This window comes from Ciconia boyciana, chromosome 9 (genome assembly GCF_034638445.1).
Source record: "Ciconia boyciana chromosome 9, ASM3463844v1, whole genome shotgun sequence".
In the NCBI taxonomy this organism is placed as follows: Eukaryota; Metazoa; Chordata; class Aves; order Ciconiiformes; family Ciconiidae; genus Ciconia; species Ciconia boyciana.
The window spans coordinates 25,036,356-25,061,039 of NC_132942.1; the positions used below are offsets into that span (position 1 = coordinate 25,036,356).

General features: G+C 46.0%; 1 protein-coding gene across 1 annotated transcript in view; it reads right to left on the reverse strand.

The window, feature by feature from the left end:
• Positions 1 to 24,684, reverse strand: part of CFDP1 (craniofacial development protein 1) — a 68,659-nt gene that overhangs the window by 39,833 nt on the left and 4,142 nt on the right. Inside the window, exon 5 of the mRNA XM_072872829.1 lies at positions 8,094 to 8,195. Within this exon, the coding sequence (XP_072728930.1) occupies positions 8,094 to 8,195 (102 nt within the window). The remainder of the gene's footprint in view (positions 1 to 8,093; positions 8,196 to 24,684) is intronic.

Genomic DNA, 24,684 nt, shown 5'->3' on the forward strand with positions numbered 1-24,684 from the left:
TGAAAGAGTTCCTGAAAGAGTATGAAAAGCTACTGCACAAGGTCAGATCAAACTCATATATCCATGATTATTTGCTAATAATCGATAGTAGATGCTATGAGAACAGAGAAGAGAGGGCACAAAATACATCTTCCCCTGGGATTCCAGAAAAACAAGCAGTCTCCAACAGAAACTTCAAATAAATCACTTTGCTCCATGCCTCAGCGGGTACAAGAGCATCTCACACCGTCCTCGCGCACCCAGAGGGACATCTGCGCGGCTGCTGCCGACGCAACACCAGTTATCTGCCTCTGCAGAGGGTCCCTCAGTACAGCAACAGCCCCAAGGACCACACTTGCTCTGAAGATTGCAACAGCAAGGGCTCTGGGGCAAAGCCGACTGGGCTGTAACCCAACACATCAGGAAGGCTTTGAACCTCCTTGGATAGGGAAATAAAGTACTCCATGGCTTGGCAGACTGGATTAGAGCACCCTGGAGGGCTTGAGACAGTCTGGAGCTTGTTTAAGGTGCCCTTTCAGCTCAGCCTGTGCACCAGTTCACTTGAGGCTCAGGGTTTCAGGCAGGAATAAGTAAGGGGAGTGCAAAAACTGGGGCAGTCTGCCACCTCCACGCCAGGACAGCAATAGCCAAAGTGAACCCAGCCATGCTAACCATCCTCATAGCCAGAAACTGGCAGAGGAAATCCCCATGGCCGGGGCAGACACTTGCTCAGCCTCTCTCAGGCTTTTTCTGGAAATGAACAAAAGAACAGTTGCGGAGATTGCTGCCATCCAAAGAGGTCAGAGCTCTGAAGAGAGACCACGCACCCTTCAAGAGCTCAGCGTCACACCAACATCTCCTTTAAGACAGGAAGGGAGAAAGCCAGCATTTTAGTTGGCAACTTTAACCCTAATCGCTTGACTTCACATCTTGATATCAAGCCAGCCAGACTGGGCATGCCTGTTTTCTAAGCCTAGTCCTGCATGAGGCTGACAACCTAGCATGCAGATCAAAGTTTTGGCTAACAAATGTGCTGGAAAATATTGGTGTGCTGATTTTCCATGAATGAGGCCACTAGTATGTGATTTTCCATGAATGAAGCCACTAGTATGCGAAAAGCCTGAGGCAACAAGACTGCCTGAAAGCAGGGAGCATTGCTCTGCTCTGACTGCCACTCCAGCCTTACTTAGCTGGTTCATATTTTATGAAGAATGATTCAGCTGAACTTGTTCCTTGACGTGAGAAAAAGGGAGGAACACGAGTGTGGGAAAGCAAGAAGATGTAACAAGCATCTGGTATGGGGGAGACACTCAAGGGACATGGTGCAGCTCAGTTAATATGCAAGGAGGCACTATAAAACCAAAATAAGACAGGAGTGGAAACAATCTTCTTGGTAGACACACCCCCAAGCCATGGCACAGTTGGGAACAGGAGCTCTTAGCATCCACCTCCAATCTCAGGCTTTAACCATAAAGCAAGGCTGCCCCTCTCACCTCTCACTCCAGCCAGACTGAGTCTAACATGGGAAGATACAGGGGCTTCCCTCTGCAGCCTTGCAAGGGGTCTGGAATAAAAATACATCTGGCTTTGTTCCCCATTAGCGGTTAATTTCCTCAATCATTTTCACAGAGGGAGAAAGAGAAATGCTCATGATCTAAGAGATGAAAGCAAATGAAAATAAGCCTCATAAAACCTGTACTGCCCTAAGGGAAAACTGCCCCACAACTTTCATTGAGGAATTATCAAAGGCCCCAGACTGGTGGGGGGTTGTTTGTATTTTAAGACAGATGCTTTAGAGAATATAAGTCCTCAAATAGCTGAGATTCCATTCTGCTGACCCTCCCATGAGACTAGAAAAAGAAACAGCTGATCCCAGTTAGTCCGGCCTGGGGATCCAGCTTAGCCACATCACGACAGAGGACTGAAGCAAGGTACAGAGCCATACAAGCACTGCTAAACTTCTTTCCAATAAGATGCCACTGCCCCAAGCAAAAACAACCACACACTCACTAGCATGGCCACAGGAAAGGACAGAATGAAGCTAAAAAATCTCATTCATTCCTATTGCAAAATAGAGACTGGGGGTAGAAGGCATTGACTCATTTAGCCTGAGAACAAGAAAGGATTGCTCCTGAGAGACTAGTTTAAAAGAAGGATGTTTAGTGCATGTTTTGCTTTGAGTCTGGGAGAGTGGGTACGAAACTTCCCACACTCAGAGCTCTGTTTCTTATCAGAAAAGACTTAACATAAGCTCAAGAGCAAAAACTGTTTGGAGAAGGGGCAAAGACCCAAAGTAGCAGAGCTGTCCCACCCCAGTTAAGCCTCAGAGGTGACTGCAGCCCTGGATAAGCCTGTCTGCAGGTACTGGTCAGCTCCCTAGCACAGGATCCAATGGCGGTACGGCCACAGCTCACAGCTTGGACAGCCCGACTTACTTTGCTTCTCAGCTGGGCTGCGAAGCCCAAGCCAGTCCCCTTGCTGCTGCCAAACCTGCGCCAGCCAGAGATTGGCATCCTCACTGCTGTGGGCTCTGTAAGGGGTCTGATTTCGTGTGACACTGGAAGCCTCAGTCCATGCTGACTTCAAGAGGGGAGGCAGATATTCAGAGGATTAGGTTGTCTGGCATGCTTTAGAAGTGTGCAGCAATCAGCATCTTATTTACCACGGCTGATGGAAACCCTTCTCTTCAATACTGAACCAGCCATCATTCTTCCTAATGACAAAGCTCCCCTTCCCCGCACATACAAACACCTTTCCACACCGATCCCCATGGGGTAATTAATTTCAGTCCACCTAGCAATAAAACCAAGATACTCCAAAAAATCACCCAGCCTCATTACCACATTAATTCAAGGAGTGGATATGCATAAACCAGTAGACAGACACTAACAATGAATAATTAAAACAAAAATAAAAACAACAAAGGATCTAAGACCTGAAGAGAAATTACTCACTTGGAACAGCTACCACCACATTTAATCTTTCACAACCAAAGTATACGAATAGGAAATAAGTAAAACTAGCTCTAGGGCACATGAATATTGCCCCTGGCTGGTTCATCTTGCTGTGCACAGAAAAATATGTCGTGTACTACTCACACCCAGACATTTGGCTATGGTGCAAGGGGCTGGATCTCTCCATCTGGGAGAACAGCACTCTCTGGAGCACAGTAAGGGAAGCGCAGGAGAAAGCTGAGAAGCTCTGAAATCACTAGCAAGAACAGAGCTATTCAATTGCTTAAGTGACTACTGAAAAAGCCTCCACCTCCCCCAAAGGTCTTGATTACTTGCTTTATTTGCATCCTTGTTCAGCCCATACAAGCAAAATGTGCAAGAGTTTTAGCTAAATAACTGCTTGCAGTTGATGCTGAGCTGAAATTGGACTGTAAATAACTGCTTTCTGAAGAAAAAAAGCCTGTGGGATTGCTGTGAAATGAAATTGCTCCATGGAGGCATGCAAGTGCTGCAGCACTTGCTCTAGATCATTTAAGGTTTACAGAAGCTGAGGGCCTGTGCCCATCTCACCAGTGTCCACTTAAGATCTGAAGTAACCAGTTTTGGTCATGACAGCAAAGGGATCCAGTTAGCTCCAGCCAACTCATGCAGAAAGAGCATCTTTTGCAAGAAAAATCTTTGGATGCAAAGCAGCTCCTAGGAGTAGCCGGGCTGGAGGGAAAGTTAGCTTAGAAATTACAGTAACAGGTGAGGATGCTGCAAACAGGCTCCAGGTTCTCCCACCATCCATATCCTCCCACAAAGACTGCCACCATTCCTCCTCCTGCACATTGAAGATGGGAGAGAAGTCATGGACAGATATCTTCCTGCTGGAGTCCCTCTACTCCAACATTAGCATGCAGCAGAGTAAATGACTTCTAAAAGAAAAGGCCTGAAGCTTTTCACACCATTTAATGGTCAGTCCATGTGAACTGCTCTACTGTAGACTAGGGGAGAAAAGCATCTACGATGAACATGCTAGAGTTTATCTTGCTTGCTTTGTTTAGGGCAAGTATGTGTCTCTGGGTCAGAGCTTTCTTGCAGTGCCTCTTCCTGCTGGGTCTTGCACCGAGGTCCAAACCCTCGCAGACCTAACTCAGCCTGGGGGTTGACAAGCCACCACACCTCCTGAACTCCATGGGAGTGGTGCCTGCTTTCTTCAAAGGCAAATTTTACCCTGTGTTTATACCAGCCTACAAGGCATGAAAAGGCCTAGGACGTCACACATCAACCACTGTAATTTCAGGCAGGATCAAACAGAAAAGCAACAGCTGGGCTGAGTGTGCAAGTCCACATTTAATTACAAATGGTTTTGGTAATAAGCAAAGGCAAGAACAAAGTCAGTGAAAAACCTCCCTTTTTATTCCTGGCTCCTGTTCAGGCCATGTAGAAACAGCTGCCTAGAGGAGAATCTCAAATAAGATCCACCAAATACATTTTTTTTCATTTCCAGGACTGCTACAGTAGCACTGTTCCCTATGCAACGCTGCTGTGCTTTGACAAGCGTCAAGGACTGATGGGCAGATCGCAGCTGCTCCCGCCGAAGGGCTCAGGTCTGTGCAGGTATTTCCCAGCCTGTAGCTCAACCCCACCCGGTGTGTCTCAAGTCACACATGCACAAGTACATGCACACAGTCATTCTGCAGTAAGCTGCGTGGAGGATTTCATTTGCTTTAACATCCTCTAAATATGAAATGGTGGTTGCAAAACAGGATTACTAGGGCAGAGGACGATGGACACAGCTCAGGGGTCCTGCCTGGCCTGGGGATGGGGCAGAAAGCAGGTCTCAGAGCACCAGGGATGCCCACAGAGCTGACTGACCCCTCCGTCAGGTCATGCACTTACAGCCAGGAGCTACTCTTGCTGCCCCCAAAAGGCCCTGGAGCAGTGGTAAAGATAGGAAACAGGCCCTAAAACACAAAGACAGACAAGAAGGCTTAGCAGGGTGGGTGAAGGGCTTTTTTTGAATACTGGGAGCATTCCACCTGCTTTTTGTGACAGCAAATTAGAAGGGATCAGTGGATCCCCTCATCACACCTGATACCTCTGACAGCATCAGTGAGAGCCTAACACAGCCTAAGAGCACTACAGAAACATTGCTGGAACAGAGTACCAACCCCAAACCCCTCCAGCAAACCGATACCCACTGCTGACAGACCGCTGCCTAGCTGGGTGTCATGGGGGGACACAATGGGAATAGTGGGAAGGCTGGGAAACCATCACATCCCTGGGAACCAAGGGCTTCTGACCTTTCTAGCAAAGCCTGCTGAGAGAACTGGGTGGGTTGTTTTGTACTCCTGGCTTTAATTACAGCCAAGTGTTTAAGTTATTCTCCTCCAACCACCCCCACGTCCCTCACAAGCACAAATCTAGCTTTTTATAGCACATCCGGTATGGATGTTAAACACATTCAGGAAATGCACTTTCAGCCCCAAACATCCCTTCCCCTGGACCACTTAGGCTGCAAGGGTTTGTAACGTGGAGATGTGGAACCGGATGTTTGGTTTTGTGACCACTGCTTTCCTGGATTACTTCTGTCTGTTTAGAAAAGGGAAATTAAATAAATGCAGGGTAGGCTGGCTGCATCCAGAAATAATGCAAGTTGCTTGTAAGGTGAAGAAAGAAAAGCCAGATGGAGAGGCCATTCTTAGCTGCTCGAATCCCCTGCGCACAGGGCAAGGCTTTTTTTTTTTTTAAATAGCTGACAAAGCTACTGAGGGCTGACAATGACTTACTGCACAGTGGGTGTCCACAGGCATGTCTAGGATCCTGAATCACATGTTTTTCACTGCCTTCTAGTGATCCTGACCCAGACTGGGGCTCTCTAGTAATGCACAAGGAAGAAATGCACCCTCTCCCCCAAAACTTGTATTTTAAGTAGCCAAAGGGCACCAGCAAAGAACTATGAGGCTACACCAGGCTCCGTCAGTCCACAGGTGCTGCTCTGGCACGTCACCGAGGCTTGTGGCTCTTTGCTCCAGAGAAGCAGGGCTTGGACAATAGCTTGGCTCCAGGTCTAAAACCTGACCTTTGTAATTTTCTTAACATAATGGACTCACCTCTAGCTTTAAGGAACACTGCAAGCCTGTTAGTAATTTTCTCACCTGAAAATACCCTGGCTGACTTCCCAGCTGGAAGCAATCTCCTAAGCCCAAAGGCAAGCGCATTCACTGGCAGTCTCAGGGATCAGTCTCAGACACTATCCCAAGGTAGAAAATTCCCTGGAGCACTCACAGACCAGAGGGCACATTCTGGCCAGGCTGCCCAGGCAGTCTCCTGCTAAACTCTAAAGAGCACTGGCCTGTTCCATACGTTGAGCAAAATACCACTGCCATAGTATCACTGCACAAAACCAGGATATTCTGCAGCAGGTTGTGAGAGGTAAGGCACATGGGGCTGCACTGCATCAGGGCTTGTTGCGCTGAAGGAAGGCAAGGCATACAAGCCCAGGGTATTTTTCCCCTCCCTTCCCCACAGCCAGGCCACCTCATATTCTGGGCAAGCAACTGTCAGTAGGACATCACACATCAGCAAGCTGAACGACAACCTAATTAAGCTGCTTCCAAAATAATCACACTGATGTAAAGTTAAAGGAGTCCTTGAACTCATTATTTCTTATATTAATTTTTATTCCATTTTTTCCAAATTTGATGTGGATTCTTCACTTCAAGTATCTGCAGCGTTAGTTCAAACTAGGCTCTGGCTATTTCTCCTGAGCAATCAGAGCTCCAGCACAAGCAGCCATGCACCTTGGTAATGACTAGGCTGTGCAGGCCCACTGGCCATCCACCTCCTCCCCTGGGCCAGTACAATAGAGGAGGAAACACAGATCCTGGCAGAGCAGGAAGGCGAGCGGCCCGTAGGGCTTTCCCAGTGAGCTACCAAACCTGCCTGCACTCAGAGCAGCAAGGCATTTGCGGGGGGAATTGGAAGGTAGGTTTGAAGACATGGGACCACCAGCAGTCTGCACGACAAGGAGCTTCCCTAGCTTCAGCTGCCACCTGAACCACCTCTGTGGCTGGCAAAGTTGAAGATAGAATGCCAGTCCAACTCAAGGCAAGTTTTTTCAGCACAAAACCCTGTACACAACACTTAGGTTACAACTAAGGAGCTCTGCAGGGACAAACCCTTGTGCAGCGTGAACAACAGCAACAAGACTATGCTCATCTATGCATTCATTCATCTCAGGGAACAGCAGCTGTCAAGAGTCACACACACACACTATGCTTTCACTACCCTGATCTAACTACAAGCTATGCGACACTTAGCTGGAAAAACGAGTGACAATCCAGCTGCAGCAACTGAATAACAGCCTATCTCAGAGAAAGGCAGCCTTGACTCACACTAGAGAATTGCTCTTCAGCAGATGGGAAGGACAATGTATTTATTTGATGGGGCTTGTTTCTATGTGACCAAATTGTACGCAGCTTATATCTTTCAAATATAAATGCAAATGACTGACTTAAATAAAAATCATTGCTGGAACAAAGAAGCATCTTGTCTATTTCCGAGAAGCGGGTGATCTCCCAAGCTCATCAAGAACCACACAGAATGGCATGTCAGATGCACAGGGGACCTGACCTCTTTGTGTCTTTGACGAGCATTATGATAATCTCAGAATTAGGTGCTAGAGCTTGAACAGAAAGTGACAAATCCACATCAAAATGATACTAGAGAACATCAAAGAGGCAGAAGCATCTCTCATTCAAATGCTCCCCCAAAGTTTATAAGCCACAGCCCAGCCTGTCGTGGCTTCTAATGGTCCAGAAAAGCACCTTTCAAAGGAACTGCAAGCAATCTCAGGCATGTTCCTTGGCTACCTGCAGTTTCATCAGGCTGCTCAAGACATTCAAAACAATATTTCCTTACTAGGATGAATTATTTATGAGGATTGAGAAATTCAAGCGTGAACCTATGAAGTGAGTCACTGGGACTCATGGGTTGCTTCCCCCACTTCCCTCCCCCCCCAAATCATCACACCTTCCAGGCCTAGTCTTGCACCCACTGAAATCCTGCAGAAAACAAATACCCATTAGCTTAAATACCACAGAGCCTATATAGACTTAAGTGCCATCTTTCTCACTAAGGGTCCATACCTGGGCAGAGAAACCATGTACTCACCCAGAGACTGTCGGGAGGGAAGCTGGAGCTGACTGCCATTTCTCTTGCTGCTTCAGAAAAGATTTAGCTTCTTTTGAGGTTGAGTCCACTTCTTTAGTCACTCTGTTGGAGGAAAAAAGATTAACCAGAAGGTAAGGAAGAGCCATACTCACAACAGCAAAACCAAAGATCTGGCAAGGAAACACAGAAAACAGGCACAGGAGTCCCCACACCACCTGCATAGAGATCACCTCCATCAGCTGCAAGCTGAAGAACATGCATCTTGTTAAGATTTCATTCCAGTGACAAACCCTCTACATTCACAGCAGAAAAAAAGGAAAAGAGTAGCTAATTAGAGCTGGTGGAGGAGGGGATTTTTTTCTTCAAATGGACAGGAATGCTTATTCATTCAAACAGGCCTGTCTCACTAGCAGCTACTGAACACTCTGCTCAGGTCACTGGGGGCAATTCCAGGCTCTTAATTGGGCTCTTGATTTCCTCATTTGTTGGTCAGTGAGGCAGCTCTTCTGCCACAGCTGTTCCGCCACCCACATCTCACAGCCCATGGGCTTGGCAACATCTGCAACCCAAACCAGAGCACGGAAACTGGCTCCAGGGATGGGGAACAGGAGAGAAAGCTCTGACAAGGCAGAACACAGAAATCTGCTCTCATTTTCTAGTTAATTTTTGTTTGAGGCCCTGAGGGTGCAAAATATTGAACTTCAAAAAATTATAAATCAATACAGCATCTACAGCAGGGAATGAATTACAAACACAAGAAATAATCTCTAGAAAACCACTCAATAATTAATTGTTAGAAAACCCCAGCTACTTTAGCCCCCTCATTTACAATGACCTGCCTCCAGCAACACGCTTTTCATGCTCTCAGTAGCTCTTAATGATGTTGCCCATTTGCCAAGCTAACAATTCTGCTCCCTTGGAGCACAAGCCTGTGAGCCTCTCCAGGGCCCTGCAGCTCTGTGGGCACAGAGGCAGCCTGGCCCATGGCTCGGCCAACCCAGAAGGCACAGTCCTCCATCCCACTCTCCCACAGCCTGAGCCTCTGGCTGCATGTGCTGCCAGCAAGGGTGGGCAGGCTCGTCCCCAGTCTAGACCACATGCCGATGAGAGGCTGAAAGCCTCCTCAGTTAGAGGATCTGCCCTGGTTACAAGTCAGGCTAATGGCTGCTTGCCTCCTACCCACCAACCTGACCCTGCAACTTCCACGCAGAAACTGGCTGATGGACATGGAGAAACCTGAGGACCTGCAAACCCAGCTGGGTTACTGCTGGGTTGGTGGCAAGGAAAGCACTGCGGAGTTATTTGTCAAGCCCAGAAGCATCGATGCCCTGAAATCCCACTTGCACACAACCAGTGCACACACATCCCCGTCCTGACAGTGAATCAGCGTCTGAAGAAAAGGTTAGGGAAGGGAAACTGTTCTTCCTCCTTTTCCCCAGACAGCAAATACAGTGGAAAAGGCATGTTCAGAAATAATAAATTCTTGTGCTGAACACCTCCTGCTCAGCCTTGTTCTGCCAGTGCAGGAGGAGATTAACCCCATTTCCCCCCCTGCATTGTCACATGCTTTTCAAACTGGTGACAGTCATGCAGATAGATACAAATCCCATGCTATGAATATTTAGAAGTGTTTGCTGATGAGATTGGAAAGGGGTGGGCTCAGAAAAGGGAAAAAGCAGTTCAGGAAGGAACAGAAGCCTTGCTACAGCATTGTCACAATTATAGGACACCCCAAACACACCATCCAGTCACAGACCTTGGCAACAGTGGTCATGTCATGCAGCAGTCATATGCCAAAGGTTACTCTACGTCCATGAATTTCCTTCGACAGAATAAACTCAGTGTCTTCGTGCAGCAATTAGCCAGAAGTCCCCACAGAGCCCCCCCCAGCCACGAGCACCAGGTTCAGATTAATGCAATCACACAACCTATTTAAACACAGCATCCAAAGAACCAGCTCCATCTCCTGCCCAGCTGGGCAGCAGCACCATTTCTCATGCACTCTACAGCGCTGGGTCCCAGCACGGTCCCTCTCCTGCTGTCACCCCCTGCACTCTTGTGCCATCAAGGTCCACCCTGGTGTGCAGGAAGCATGCGAGCCACTGTGAGAAACATCAGGCAGACCCCAAGCACACAGGAATTTCAGGTGTAGCATAGTAACCATGTGCCCTGGAAAAAAAAACCCTTTGCCCTGGCCTCGACAGCCACAGGGCCTGCTCCTGGGTTAGATCCCAACCATTAAACCCTGCACATTTCTGGGACTTGAGTGTAGGACCAAGAGGAAACAGGGGTTGGGAAAGGAAGCAGAGGTCACAGAATGCACACCTTGCTGTTAACTCTGCTTGTTCTGCTAAGACATGACAGCCTAGCTCAGCTCCCACAAACCTATAGGAATTTGGAAATTATATAGCTTACAGGATCTGGACACGCACAATGGGGAGCAAGTCTTCAAAGCCTGTGGCAGAGCTAGGATCTCAACATAGGGCCCCTTGGTCCTAACCTCATGAGTACCTTCAGCCTTCTCCAACCCAGAGACAAAACTGACAGATAACCATCCCACCAGTCAAGGCAAAGGAAGGCACGAAGCTAAGATGCACATGAAAAATGGCTCCAGGGATTCGCCAACCCACTGTCTGACAAAATTAGCATGCTGTTGGTTGGACTGGCACTACAAATCTCAGCTCTCAGAGCAGGAAGATGGTCAATCCCAGAAAGGGTGAGAAAGGAGAAACCTCTACCTGCTGAGGCCCCTCAACATGATGCACAGGGAAGGTCTGGCACAGCCCTTCAATGACAGTCAGTTCAGCAGCAAAGAAATTACTTTGCTATCAGGGGCATGAGACAGGTTGCTACCAAGGGATTACTTAGGCTTCGACACTTGCTTCGTCCATCACCTCAGGGTACCAGCAGCAGTGGCTGGGCACAGAATATAACACTTAGTTCAATTTTTTTTGCCTCCTTTGGCCTGCCAGTAGCTGCTCTAGAGTATATTTCTGAAGTTGTCCGCTGGAACAACTGAGCCACAAAGCTGCAGGCAACCTGTTCCACCAGGGCTGCCCAGCTGGGAACAGAGGAATGCATCAGAAACATAATTATAAGTGACCTTTCAAGGCGATTCCATCACAAGACCCACTGATTGCCTCAAACTGAAACAAAAGCAGCTCTGAGGCAGGCTGCTGCTGGGCTGATGCCAGCAGCGACTCCTGCACTACTCCAACAGGAATGACAAAAGAAAGAATATTAAAGGGCTTTACAAGGTATTAATTCAGGTTATGTACATTTCAATCTTTCCCAGATCCCAGGCCAGGAAGGAAAAAAATCCTCTAGTCTGCATTATTATGGGAGACAATAACTCTCCATGTAGAAACCAAAACACTTCTTGTTCTTCATGGGGAGAAATGGGAGCCATTAATCCAGCTGGAAGAAATCACAGTCATTACTAAGGAAAATTACAAGACCTTTCACTTTTAAATACTTGATAAATAACTATTTGCTTGACTGTTTACTGGGATGCTATTCACACATTGTAATCCAGGAATAAACATGAAAATAAGTATATTGTCAGCAGTAAAACAAGTAGCTAGTGTCTCGCCCACTCACAGACCCTGTAATTCACATACAAAACCACTCACTCTCATCACTTCCCCGTAAAGATTTAATTATACTGCTATGCTATTAAAATGCTTAATAAGACTTCCAAAACACAGAACAGTTATTAATTTTTTGGACCGTGCTGGAGTCTGGTAGCACAGATGATGCTACTGTACAAGGTGCTGTGCAACTGTAAAAGAGAAAGGTTTTCCATATTTCAAAGTTATTAGTAGAAAACATGCTAGAAACTAGATCACTAAGTGCCTCTAACACTTACAGGTGTCCTCCTTAGGACCCTTCATCTCTGAACCAAGCTCAAAGTGGTACCCGAGCATTTACACATACCCATACCCACCCAGCCTGCTGTTTTGATGCCCAGCTGTGGGTACCTTACTTCCAACTTCCACTGAAGAACTTGTCACCCTTCCCTTTACATTTACCTACTGAACTGCTGCAACCTACGTGCATGGAAGAGGCCCCAGTTATGTATGCTGGGCATCAAACCACATGAAGACAACCCACATGCTGTCATGGGCTGCCCCAGAAGTTGTTTCACAGAGCACTTACAGTACTGAACTGTAGCACCCTAATTTAAGAACAAGTGTTTGATCTGCTCCCAGCAGTGCTCTCTGCCACATAAGCAGCTAAAAGGAAGGAGAAATACAGGCTAAAGTGAGCACTGTATTCACACAGCTCCAGCGAAGCTGCAAAAGGGGCTCAAAACCAAATTTTCACGCTTCGGTTCAGTGGGAGAGTAAGTCTAATACACCAGCTTTTCTCCTGCATTCTGGTCTTTACACCAGGTGCAGAGTTACTAGGTGGGAAGAGGAGGGTCCCAATCCATCACATCATCCCACTCCTGCTACCATGGCACAGCATAACACCCACACCCCAGGACTCACCCCAGTGCAGTGGTCAGGTGCCTCTACTCTAGCACAGCTGAATCCAGTCCTGTTTGCAAGAAACAGAACTAGCATAAGGGACACCAAGGGTGCAGTATGTCAGGAAAGTGCACAGCTCAGCAGCAAGCAGCAAGGTACTCTGCAAGCCCTTACAGAAGCACATCAGCAGAGCCACATCTTTGCAAGGAGGGGAAAAGGAGACAGGGTCTCAGAGGCAGGACAGGGGAAGCAGAGAAAGACAACAGCCACGTCAAGAAGGCTTGCAGGCTTCTGTCCATAGTCTGCTGTGTAAAGGCAACCTTATGCATCCCAAGTGCCAAAATCCCTCTGACTTACCCCCAGGTGGCTCAACAGAACTGCGTTCTCCTAATCAAAATGCCTGGTGCACATCACACTGAGAAAGCACACGTTGGTATTTGGGTATAAGGGGACTTGGAGCTGAGAAGTTAGTTAAGATCCCTAATCACAGCAGCATAAAGGTACTATCTCCCCTGACCTTCATGGTGAGAAAGGGAGAGCAAGAGTGGAAGCTCTGGAAAATGCTAGCTCTTTATCACTCATACTCAGGACACTCAGTCCTCACTTGGGAAACCTGCCCCAGTTTAGACCTGACACAATTATAAAACTTTCCACATGATCTTAATGTTGTTAGCTCTGGGGAATCACAGACCAGAGGTGGGGAATGAGGCTAATTATCCTTTTTCAATATTCCCCATCTGTGTCTAGCCTCATTAAGCAGTCCTCCAGCCTTCTCGAATGATCACTGGAGAAGCAAGCAATACTTATCTACAGGCATTTGTAAAAACACTAATCTCTTCTGAGCCAAGAGGAATATTTTGTCTGAATATTTTTTTGGTGGACTCTTGTGGACTCAGCTGCCATGTCCTGGGTGCCTTCCACAGACAGATGCACTGTATAAGAGGCAGGTGCTCCAGCCTTCAAGATCCTGAAGCTGCTAGAGTGCATGCATTCAGCGCCTTCCAGGAGAGAATTAAGTCCTCACACAACTGAACCTCCAGGCCACATCTGCCTGCACACTGTATTTATTTTATGCTGGATTACCAGGTGTAAAGCAAACAGAGCTAAAATTAATAGGTCCCCATCACCTTCCTGATTTCAAAGTAAACATTAGTTTTCTCCCTTTCAGAAAAAAACCAACCTTCTCCAAACCTTGCTCTTGAAACCAGGTGAGAGAAGCTGTTCCCTGGGAAACTGAGCCTATTCCCTGCAGCAACACAGACAAGACCAGGCTGGAGTGACTGATAATTTTGTGGGCTGCCTATCTGCACAGAAGCTGCTCACTGGTTTTTAAAAAGAAGCAAATCTGATCAGAGCTCCCCTGGAGTCAGGCAAGGTCCAAGCTGTCTGCCTGGTGCTGCTCCTTGCAGCAGGTGTGTGCTGCTATCCAAGCAGTCGGCCCAGGATGCATCTCAAACCAATTCATCTGAAAACATGCAGAGATGAATGGTATTTTAACATCAATAATGCATAAAAAGTACTTTTTGACATCCACGTCCTAACCTTGTAAGCCTTGAAGGAAATGACCGATTTTCCATCATCTCCTGTATGACAAAGACTGTGACAGATGTTAAAAAAACCAACGTATGGACAGTGCTGCCATCTGAGATGCTGACCAAACTGTCAGGCCCCTTTTGGGCTTCTGCATGCTACTTCTGCAAGAGGCTCTAAATCCAAAGGGAAGTAGCACTCTAGTTACTGAGCTCCCACTGGGGCTTGCAATAGGTAGAGCACATCAAAGACTGCTCTCTGGAGTAGCTGACCCACAGCCAGGGCACAAGGCTTCACCTCCCTGTTGACTAGAGCTTTATCCACCCCAGTTTTAAGTATCTCCAAGCATCAGGTCTCTGCTTGCTTCTTTGGATAACTATTCCCTTGGCCAGCCCGAAATGCCAACATGCAGTTTGCATTTCAGTCTTTGAGGCATCCCATCATTTTTATTTGTACCTCCCCAAAGGATTAACTTCAAATTATGGAACACACCTCTGAGTTGAGTAATCCAGGTGAACAGATGCAGCTGCTGTACATTTGAGCATGACAGCCCTCTGACCCTGTTAACCACCACTTGCAAGTACACCAAAAGCAAGATAGATCCCTGCAACCTCACAACTCCTGCAAAGCAGTGCAACATTCAAGTTACGGATCTCTTCTCTTGCTGAGGGAAGGAGTATCATAGGTCTCAGGAGCCAGGGGTTCAAAATTCACTTACAGCTGTGGACACAAAGGTTACACAGATCACAACAGGAGCCAACACACACTACAAAGCAGAAGCATCCCCATGGGGAAAAGGCCAGACTAAGCTTGACTCAGTTTGTAATGTGTTAATGAGATAGTAAGTCAGCGAACAGCTTTGCTGTCCCTTCAGGCTAACACAGAAACCCTCCTGCTGCAGAATCTTAGTTACAAAAAAAAAAAAAATCCATCTCACAAGCTGCACTTTCCAGCAGGGGAAACCCAGGCCCAAGGGCTGTAAAGCAGGCTCTGCCAGCATCTCACTAGACATCAAAAGCCCCTTTCTGAGCCTGGAGCTGTCAGGAATGAGGCAGCAGCTTGGAAGCAACAGAAACAGGGCAAGCAACAAAATGCTGGGACTGGATCTGAGGCCCCTGAGATGAAGGCATGAACAGAGGGACAAAAGATCCTCTTACTAATAGCAAAAGAGCCCCTGCGAGACCTGAATAGGTCACTAAGCACCTTCTGTTTCCAGATTTTGAAAAGTCAGGGAATTGTCTGAGAGCCAGGTGCAGAAACAATGTCTCCTCCCTTACCAGCTGGGGAAGGGTGGGAGTTTTACTTAAGTATTTCCACACTAACTACACACAACACAGGCAGAAAACACTTGGAAGAACCTGAAAACGGGAGAATGCAGTTGGTCATCCAGTTCCCAAAGCTGATGCAGCACGCAGATACCACAGGTTTGAAAGCCCTAGAAATGCCCAAGTTAATCTGGAGGTCAAGCCATCATTTCAGAAACACTTTGAAACTCCTCCCACCTTGGAGATCCCAGCTGAGCCTTCTTTTTCATCACACTGATTACCAGCAAAAATGCACAAATGAAACCAATTATCAATTATTTCCTTAAAAGCATCAAGCCATATTAGAAGCATAGGATGACTTTCAGGTGGACATCTGCTCAGTCACTTTGGGATTTTCCAAAGCATGGTAATATAAAGGAGGACGACAGGAGTCAGCATGTTGGTGAATGCCAGATAACACACTGGAAAAAGCTGGCACTACTGTGTAACACTTTGCAAGCCACAGCCCCTCTGTGCTTCAGTTTCCTGATCTAAGCAGAAGCCCCGTCTGCACATCTTCTAATGAAAATCCTGAATAGGAGCTGTTCGCTAGGCCATTCCCCTTCTCAAAGCACATTAAGCAGACCATAACATGATTTACTTTAGAAGCAAGTGCTCTGGCTTAGAGTTCTGGCTAGGTTTGTCACACCATAGATGAAGTTTTAATTTCTGCAGCTGCCTTTGAGAAAGGCAAATGCCTGGTGAGTGAACCAGCACACAACATAGCTCCTGCTCACACTTAATGACCTCATCTCTGGGCCACCATCATGCCAATCAGCATTGTACAACATTAGGATTCCCTAAGGAAATTCTGAAGCATCAGGGAAAAGGAAGAGGAAACACAGAGGAAAGGTTATCAAAATGTGCCCCCAAGACCCTTTCATTCTTAAGCATCTTTTGCAAGGTAACATTTTCACTTACTGGCTTCTGAAAAAAGAACTTAAAAATAAAATTAATAGCTGTTTTTTAAATTGGAAAAAGCCAATATAAACTGTGGATAACCAAAGCATGCTCTGACCTCTAAGAATAACAGCAGCATAAGGACAGGAGCAGGCTGCTGCCTACAGTCCATTATGCCAAGATCAGCATTTTGGTGCTTGTCTGTAGAAAAGCAATCAGTCACTTTTTAGACTGCCACCTCTAAACAGCAGTCAATTGATATTCCATCTAATTATGGGTGGTTTGATTTGTCTTATGGTCCCAAGGCATCATCCCCAGGCTCCTACTGCTCAGCTTAAATTTCTGGAAATATCTTAAAAGCCAAGGTTTTTGCACTGTGCAAGCCTCATTGAGGAAGAGGTATGTCACTGGAAAGTGACTAGAATACTTTTCTCTAGAACCCCTTAGCCAAGGAGGACTGAGGATAAAACCCTATGAACATCTAGCATCACTGGTCATCAACACGAAACAAAAGTCCTCAGACAGGCCGGACTTTGGAACGGCTTTTCAAGGGGCTACTGAAATTCATTTGTCTTACTTTTCCTAACACTTCCTTGCTACTGTAGTCAAAGCCATTGCAAAAAGCACACCAAAATAAGAGTAGTTTCTTCCTCTGCCCTATTAGTTCAGTTCATTGTCTTCTACACCTAGTCTGACACCTGTCTACTTCATCTGGTGGAAGCTGTGTATCACTTGCTATCCACCTGGAAAAAAGGCAGGGCTTTCCAAATATAAGGCTTCAGGACAGATTCTGGTAATGCTCACCTGCTTTCTCACTCACATGTATAAGCAATATAGCAAAGGCTTTTGCAAAAAAAAGCACACATGGAACATGTCGCACACATCAGCCGTGATCTGACATGCACCACACTACCTACACCATCAGTAAGAGATGCACACCCAAACTACTGATCTTTCTCCTGATTTTAAAAGCAACTGTCCTTCACTCAGCATTGCACAAAACAAATGACCAAGATTCACACCCAGGAAGAACTGCGAGCATGCTGCCAACCCCTTCCTATTATTCATCTGCTGAGTTTCCTGAAAAGCATCACAAGGTAAGGAGAGAGTTAATGGTATTACATGATCTCTCAGCACTAATTAGCCTAACACATCTGACTGAGCCATGCTGAGACCACAGAGCAAGAACACAGATGGACAATTACACGCTTTTAAAATTGCTCTCTGTGCCAGCTCTAAATCTTGAGACTTGTGGGAGTAAATTCCCTGCTCTTTTTTCCCCTTCCCCTTGAAATACATTAACTCTATCAGCCTCAGCATTCTCCCTGCTCCTGCTTAATGCCTGCCAGGAAGAAGCAGAAGCAGCAGCTATTGCTCAGACAGCTACCTTAACTGTCTTCAAAGCAAAGCAATAAAATAGGTGGTAGTCTCCCAAACTCCTTGGCTTACGTCCCCTTTGTTTCCCAACTTTGTCACACTTGGTTGTGTCATGTAAGGAGCAGAGAGGACATCACAGCCACCAAGATGGAAATCAGAGGCTGAACAAGGATTTTGGAAAACTTGGGCTGTTCTCAGATGTCTGATCTGCTTCTCCTGCAGCCATTTCCGCCTGCTCTCTGCTGAAAAGGGACAGGATTAAGGGACTGAAGCTCTGGAAGAGGACGGTTAGAAACAGTGAGCAGTCTAGGACATAGGTGCCATTCCTCTACTCAACAAGCACACAGATGAGCTAAGATTAAAAAAAGAAAAACAGTATTTCAGTAACGAGAGGCAGCATCAAGAAATCACCAAGAAGCAGCACTGTACAACTGCAGAGAACTGAATTATAACCTTAGCTCTGCTGCGCACAGGTCAGCACTTCTCCTTGCTGTGAGGGAATAAATCAGTCCTTAACCAGCTCTGCACAGCTGTCCTGAGTCACCAGGGTGAAGAGTCCATCAGCCCAGCTAACACCACAGACTGGGCTCAGACCTCACCACCCTACTCAACCAGGCCTAAGTTAAAGGCTTTGTTGACCTTGAGGACTCCGTGGGACACCAAAAAAAGAAACTTTGGACATGGCCTGTAGCCCTGCCCGCACAATTCCCATCATCAACAGCATTCTTGTACAAAGGAGATCTGCACTATCTGCCAACAAAGGGCGTTTATTAGCACAGGCAAGCCTCCTGACAAGAGCCTGCCCTCAGCCACCTCGCTTCACCTTTACTTCTCCTGCTCAAAAGGTGATGAATTTCACCACCAAAACCCACTGATCCAACTTAAGGTCCAGCTTAAGGTCCTTAAGTTGGAACTTAAGAACAATCTCCTCTGAATACTCTTTTGTTCTTGAATCCTTAAGGTAGGCTGAAAACCTGTGAAGCAGCAACACAGAATGAGTAATGAGGTTTTTTTCCAGGCACATCCTAGATGATAACCATTTACAAACAGTAACAGATGAAAATCTGGTTCTCTTTCACCCCACACTTCAGCTGTGGCAGATGAAATATCAACCTCAGCCAGTATACACCCCCATAATTACTACAACAATTTAATTTTATAACTATTTGTTTATTAATCAGATACTTTATGTACATCTTTAAAGCTTTGTATTTTGCTTTTAAGATGCTACAGCCACACTGTGAACCATCATCTTCCCTAACCTAGAATACAAGCTGCCTCTCAACTCTGCTCAGTACACGTAGCCAGCACAACTTGTTTCCTCACAGCACGGTGGACACACAAATAAAAGCAGTCACATTGCAGCAGACCAGAGGCTACTCTCAGTCACACATCTGGTCTCCTACAAGAGTCAATGGCAGGGAGCCCTTATCCAGAGATGGAGCTCACGTCTCACATATAACAGCCCAGACAAATTTTTCTGACATGAGTTTGCCCAGTTCCTTCTAAGAAACTATATGATCTTTTAAGTATTCATTATATCCAGCAGCAAGTCGCATACTCAGCATGATGCTGCTTATTGTCCAGTGTGTTTGGCACTGGCCCTTCCTAGTTTGATTTGGTACATGCAATGCACGAGTGAAGCTTGGATCCCTGGGTATCCTGAGCCATGAGATCCCGGAGCCCCAGTGAATCGGTGGATGTCATCAACTCTGGCATGCCTCAGTGTTCATATTCCCAGATGGGGAACAACAACACTTCTTAAAAAGTGCTTTGAGATGCATGGAGAGAAAGTTCTGTAGGAAAGCTAAGGATTTTCCCTCTTTACATCTGTAAAGCCTTCAAGGACTTCACACACAACAGAGCTTCCTGCTCCTTTGTATATACCGCTGGACTAAATGGCTTATTAAAACCCACCTAAAAGCAATCTAAAAAAGCAAACAATATCCATGGAATTGGGTCATCATCTGTCCCTTGGAGCAAGAAAAAAAGACCACCATAAGTCAGGTGATTTTTACAGCTGTGAATTTAAGCTGAGAGCTCTCCCAGCAAGAGCACTGTGCAGGGCTTGCTGCCTCACCAAACATGGGCATTCCAGCACCGAGTTTCAAAGCAACAGTAAGCTTTAATCAGGCAAACACTGAAGAATACTTTCAGGAGCAGCCTGAATTAGTCAGGAAACAGGCACTTAAGAAGCAGATAAAGATTACCAAGCTCAACCTGAGAAGATGAGCTTCAGTCAAACTCAGCAAAATCTCACCCATCTGCTCAGCCTTCAAATATGAAAGTAACCGAAGAGTTTACTGGACAAACATTTACCCGTTATGCAAAGTCCCATAGTAAATGCCCAGCTCCCTGGCTATAAATGCTTCAGGTTTAGGGCTCTGTGGTCCGACAATTTCTGACATAGCAGTAAGAATAATGCCTTCAGCACTTATCAGCTGCTCGGCAGGAGGAAGACACGCAGCATGCAAGAAACTACTGGCTGGACCTTTGCACTCGCTTATCCCAGCATCTAGACAGCAGAAGGGAGCTCATGCTGCAGACATGGAGAGGAGATCTTGAAACCTCTTCCTGAAACATTTCTAAACGGATCCAGGTCCAGCATGCCGCCAGCAGCCATGCAGCTTGCATGACAATTCTGGCGCCAGATGTGGCGAGAAGCCAAGAATTACTCACATCATAGGAACACCTGCCAGACACGTGAGTGCTGAAAGAAACACGTTCAGAGCATGCAAGTACAGCAAAGATGCTTGAGAAAAAGACTCAAGGGTTAATGCAAAATCTAATCCACAAGTCCTCCAGGAGTCAGGAGCAATTGCCTCCAACAAGTTAGCTATTTGCCACCAAGCCTCTGAGAAGTTAGCTATCTGCTACCTACCAGCAGCGAGGACTGGGCAGGAAAGGACCAGAGTGCAGAGGTCTGAGGCCATCGCCCAGCATGCTGGGAGTCTTTCTGGACCACAAAAACTGGCATTGCTGGAGAAGACAGCCTTGTGGGAAAGTAAAGGGAGCTGTGACAGGAACGCCTTGCCAGATTTCAGGAAAAGAGCAGGGCTCTCCCCAGTGACAGATGGAGAGTAGAGCCCTACTATGGCCTTGCTTTGGCTTGGCTGCTTTGTTCACATACACAGGGAAGTGGCTGAGCGTCACTGAAGCAGCACATACCAGTTTTGCCATACCAGGAAAGCATTCCCACCAGAAGAATAACCTGAGTGTGTAAAGCTTTGGATTTAAACCACATGAACAAAGCACATATGCACAGAAATACAAAGCTTCTAGTTTTGAGTCCTTTACTTGGAATTTGTAATGTATGAATAAAGCAGGGCATCGAACACAGGCCTCCCATTCCTGAATTAGCACCCAAGCCAGATACCATTACTCCTCTCAACTTCGTTTTGCCTCCCACAAGCCAATTGAAGGTATACAGAAGATGTTTCAAACTAAAACCTACTCCTGCTAGCATTCAATGAGCCGACTTTGCTCTTCTCCCACACGTTGTTATGCTGACTGTGATTGACACCACGGGGCTGGGCCAGCTCCATGTATGTGAGCTGCATTCTGCTGCAGTCCTGGATGGACACAAAGTTGACTTTCATGGAAGGAGCACAGAAGAACCATTTTGACACACAAAGTCCAGCAGTGGTTTAAAGAAAGCCAAGCGCCAAAGTAGTTTGGACTGCCAAAGAGAAAACAAGCCTCAACATACAGCAATTACATTTTGCAACAGATAAACCCTAGCACAAGGGATGCAATTCCCCATTAATGCAACCACACGTCCTGCAGCACGAGGCAAGTTCATAAACCAGAGGCTTCAAAGGGGCTTCAATCTCCTCTGCCTGTGACAAATGACTTGAACTTCCATTTAGATGCTGAACTCCCTTTGCAAATAGCTCCCACTGCCCACAGTTACAGCCATTTGGGTGACAGTCACCTGCTGTTCCTAATCTGTTTAACACCAGGGAGGAATGAAAGGCAGACAGAACAGGCACAACTGGAAAACAGAAATCAGTTAAAGATTGTTTCTAGTTCCAGGATTCAACAGCTTCGGTTTTACAAGGTAATACTAAATATTGCTAATATTGCTAATAGTAATACTAAATACTAAAATACTATGTATTTTATAAAATTAAAAGCCACTCAATTTAATTCTTTATTTGGTAATTGGTGATTTGTAATACAAGGAGGTGCTTGAGTTACCCGAGAAGCCCATTTTGCAGGCATACTTTGAGCAAATCTAATGCATAGCTGCAACATTAACATTAAAACATAGCAGGCGTAGTCATTTTAATTTATTTTGCTTGCAGCTTTATTTCTGGCTTGTTTGGTGTTGGGTTGGCCAAGAAGACCAATAGCATCCTGGCTTGTATCAGAACTAGTGTGACCAGCAGGAGTAGGGAAGTGATTGTCCCCCTGTACTCAACACTGCTGAGGCCACACCTCAAATACTGTGTTCAGTTTTGGGCCCCCCACTACAAGAGAGACATTGAGGTGCTGGAGTGTGTCCAGAGAAGGGCAACAAAGCTGGTGAAGGGTCTAGAGCACAAGTCTTACGAGGAGCAGCTGAGGGAACTGGGGTTGTTTAGCCTCGAGAAAGGAGGCTGAGGGGAGACCTTATCACTCTCTACAACTACCTGAAAGAAGGCTGTAATGAGATGGGTGTTGGTCTCTTCTCCCAAGTAAGAAGCCATAGGACAAGAAGAAACGGCCTCAAGTTGCCCCAGGGGAAGTTTAGACTGGATATTAGGAAAAATTTCTTCACCAAAAGGGTTGTCAAGCATTGGAACAGGCTGCCCAGGGAAGTGGTTGAGTCACCATCCCTGGGGGCATTTAAAAGATGAGTAGATGTGGCACTTGGGGCCATGGTTTAGTGGTGGACTTGGCAGAGCTAGGTTAACAGTTGGACTTGATGACCTTAAAGGTCTTTTCCAACCTAAACAACTCTATGATTAGCAACTGCTACAAGCACAGACTAATCAAAACGGACATTAAGTGCAACAATAACCTATAGGGGAGCTGACAGCTTAAAGAGGAGGTCTTTCACTATTCTAGCATAGCCCTGTAGCTGGAGATTTCTTTCAAGAGACTTCTGCTACTCTAACCATAGAATAGAGATTATACTGTCCTCTTACAGGAGAAAATAAATTGTTCTGCAACGTAAGATCAGGGCTAAACAATCTTCTCTTAAGAGTTTCAGTGAGCAGACTGTCAAAATTTGTGCCCTGAATCTATCTGTGCTTAAATACTGATCTAAATTCTTCTCAAGCTTTCAAAAGAGCAATGCTCAAAAGTAGCCTCAAACCATTTAGAAAGGAAAGCAACAGACAGCTCTCATTTCAGTTCTTTCAGTCCAGAAATGCACACACACAACTACCGTATATTGGCTTTTGTAACCAACAATTTGTCAGCTGCTTCCCCAGGCAAGGAAGTCAGTGTTTGGTATTCAGAGAGCATTTGCAGATGTTAGGGTCGTGCAAAGACAACCTCCCGCTATTCTAAAGAAAAAGCATCCTTCTGGCCCTCACCTACTGCCGCTACAGGAAAGTACCAGTAGCTGTAAGCAGTAATAACTCCTTATATCCTACCCACAGCTAACAATGTAACACATTTAGACATGCAAGATGTAGCGAACAACACAAAAGCTTCAGCTTTGAATATCACAAAAATCAAGGGGGCAAAAAGCATTGAAGGATTTTTTCTGTTATCAAACAGCTAAAGAAAGTAGCATGTTGTAACTGTGGCACCAGCAGAAAACAGTCCTCCAAACCTCGCTGCAAACTTTCTGTTGCTGGCTCTGTAACCTGTTGATACAACGGCTGCTGTAAACAAAAATATTTTAGCCTTGGTGGTTTGCAGGATTACAGTCTTACTGTCACCCAGGCTCCAGCCTTTGCCTATTTGATCAAAAATTAGTAGAAACTTGTATCAGTTCCTTTGCAGTTCCCCAAGGGAAACAGTCAGTACTGAGCAGTACAAAGGACACTAGAAAAGCAGCTGGTGCAGAAAAATATGCCTTTATCTAACTTAGCTATAGCTATTAAAAACCTACAGATAAGATACTGATGTTAAAAGCACAAACTCAGCACCTTAGGAGCCCTGGACAAGTTCTGTTCACATAAGGCAAGACACTTTTTGAAGGACAGAGAAAGTTTCTCCGACCCCTCCAAGTAATATTACCAATAAAGGCAAGACCAGCACTGGTAAAGCTAATCGGTAACCACCATGCAAAATCTAGAATGCCAGAATCAGACCAACGTCCGAGTAATTCTATGCTTAAATCATAATTATATGGGGCTTCTTTTCATACAGGTAAACAAGAAGCTTCAAGGCAGACATTTTCACTAGCTCCCTACTTTAAAGAGTCCTACTTCACAAAAATTGCACAAAAAAAAATTTCCTTTCCAGAAGTGGAAGACTCATGTTCTGAAGTAAGCCTACAAGGCAAGCTTCCCTGTAAATCAACCCCCTCCTTTAGTGATACACTTCTGTGCTCATGTTAGGACATGACACTCACCTACAACACACAGGTGGACATGTCCAGACTCCAAATAAGATTGCATGCTGATTTCATGCAACCCCAAAGCACCAGGAACACAGTTCTGCTGTATGCCATCTGCTGATACGTCAGAACCCAACAAGAATTTGTATGACAGCTCTGCGATCCTATAGCTTCATCCATTCTCACCTGGTAGGACATCACGTTTGAACCAAAAAAAAAAAACCACCACAGGAAAATCAGGGACAAACAAGCTGGCAGCTGAGGAGGGGAGTGTCCATCAGAACACAAAATTTCTGTCTGTAATTCTGCTACAGATTTTTATCTCTCCACGGGGAAGACTTAGCCTTTCCTTCTTAGAAAGGGTATGACAGATACTCTCTCTCAGAAAAGCTGCAGTGGTACAGTTCTTTGCCATTTCTTCAGTGAATGAAGGGTATTCCTACATCCCGGATAGTGCAGGAAAACAGGAAAGTCGCTACTATGACTCATGGCTCTCCTCAGATTTTTCA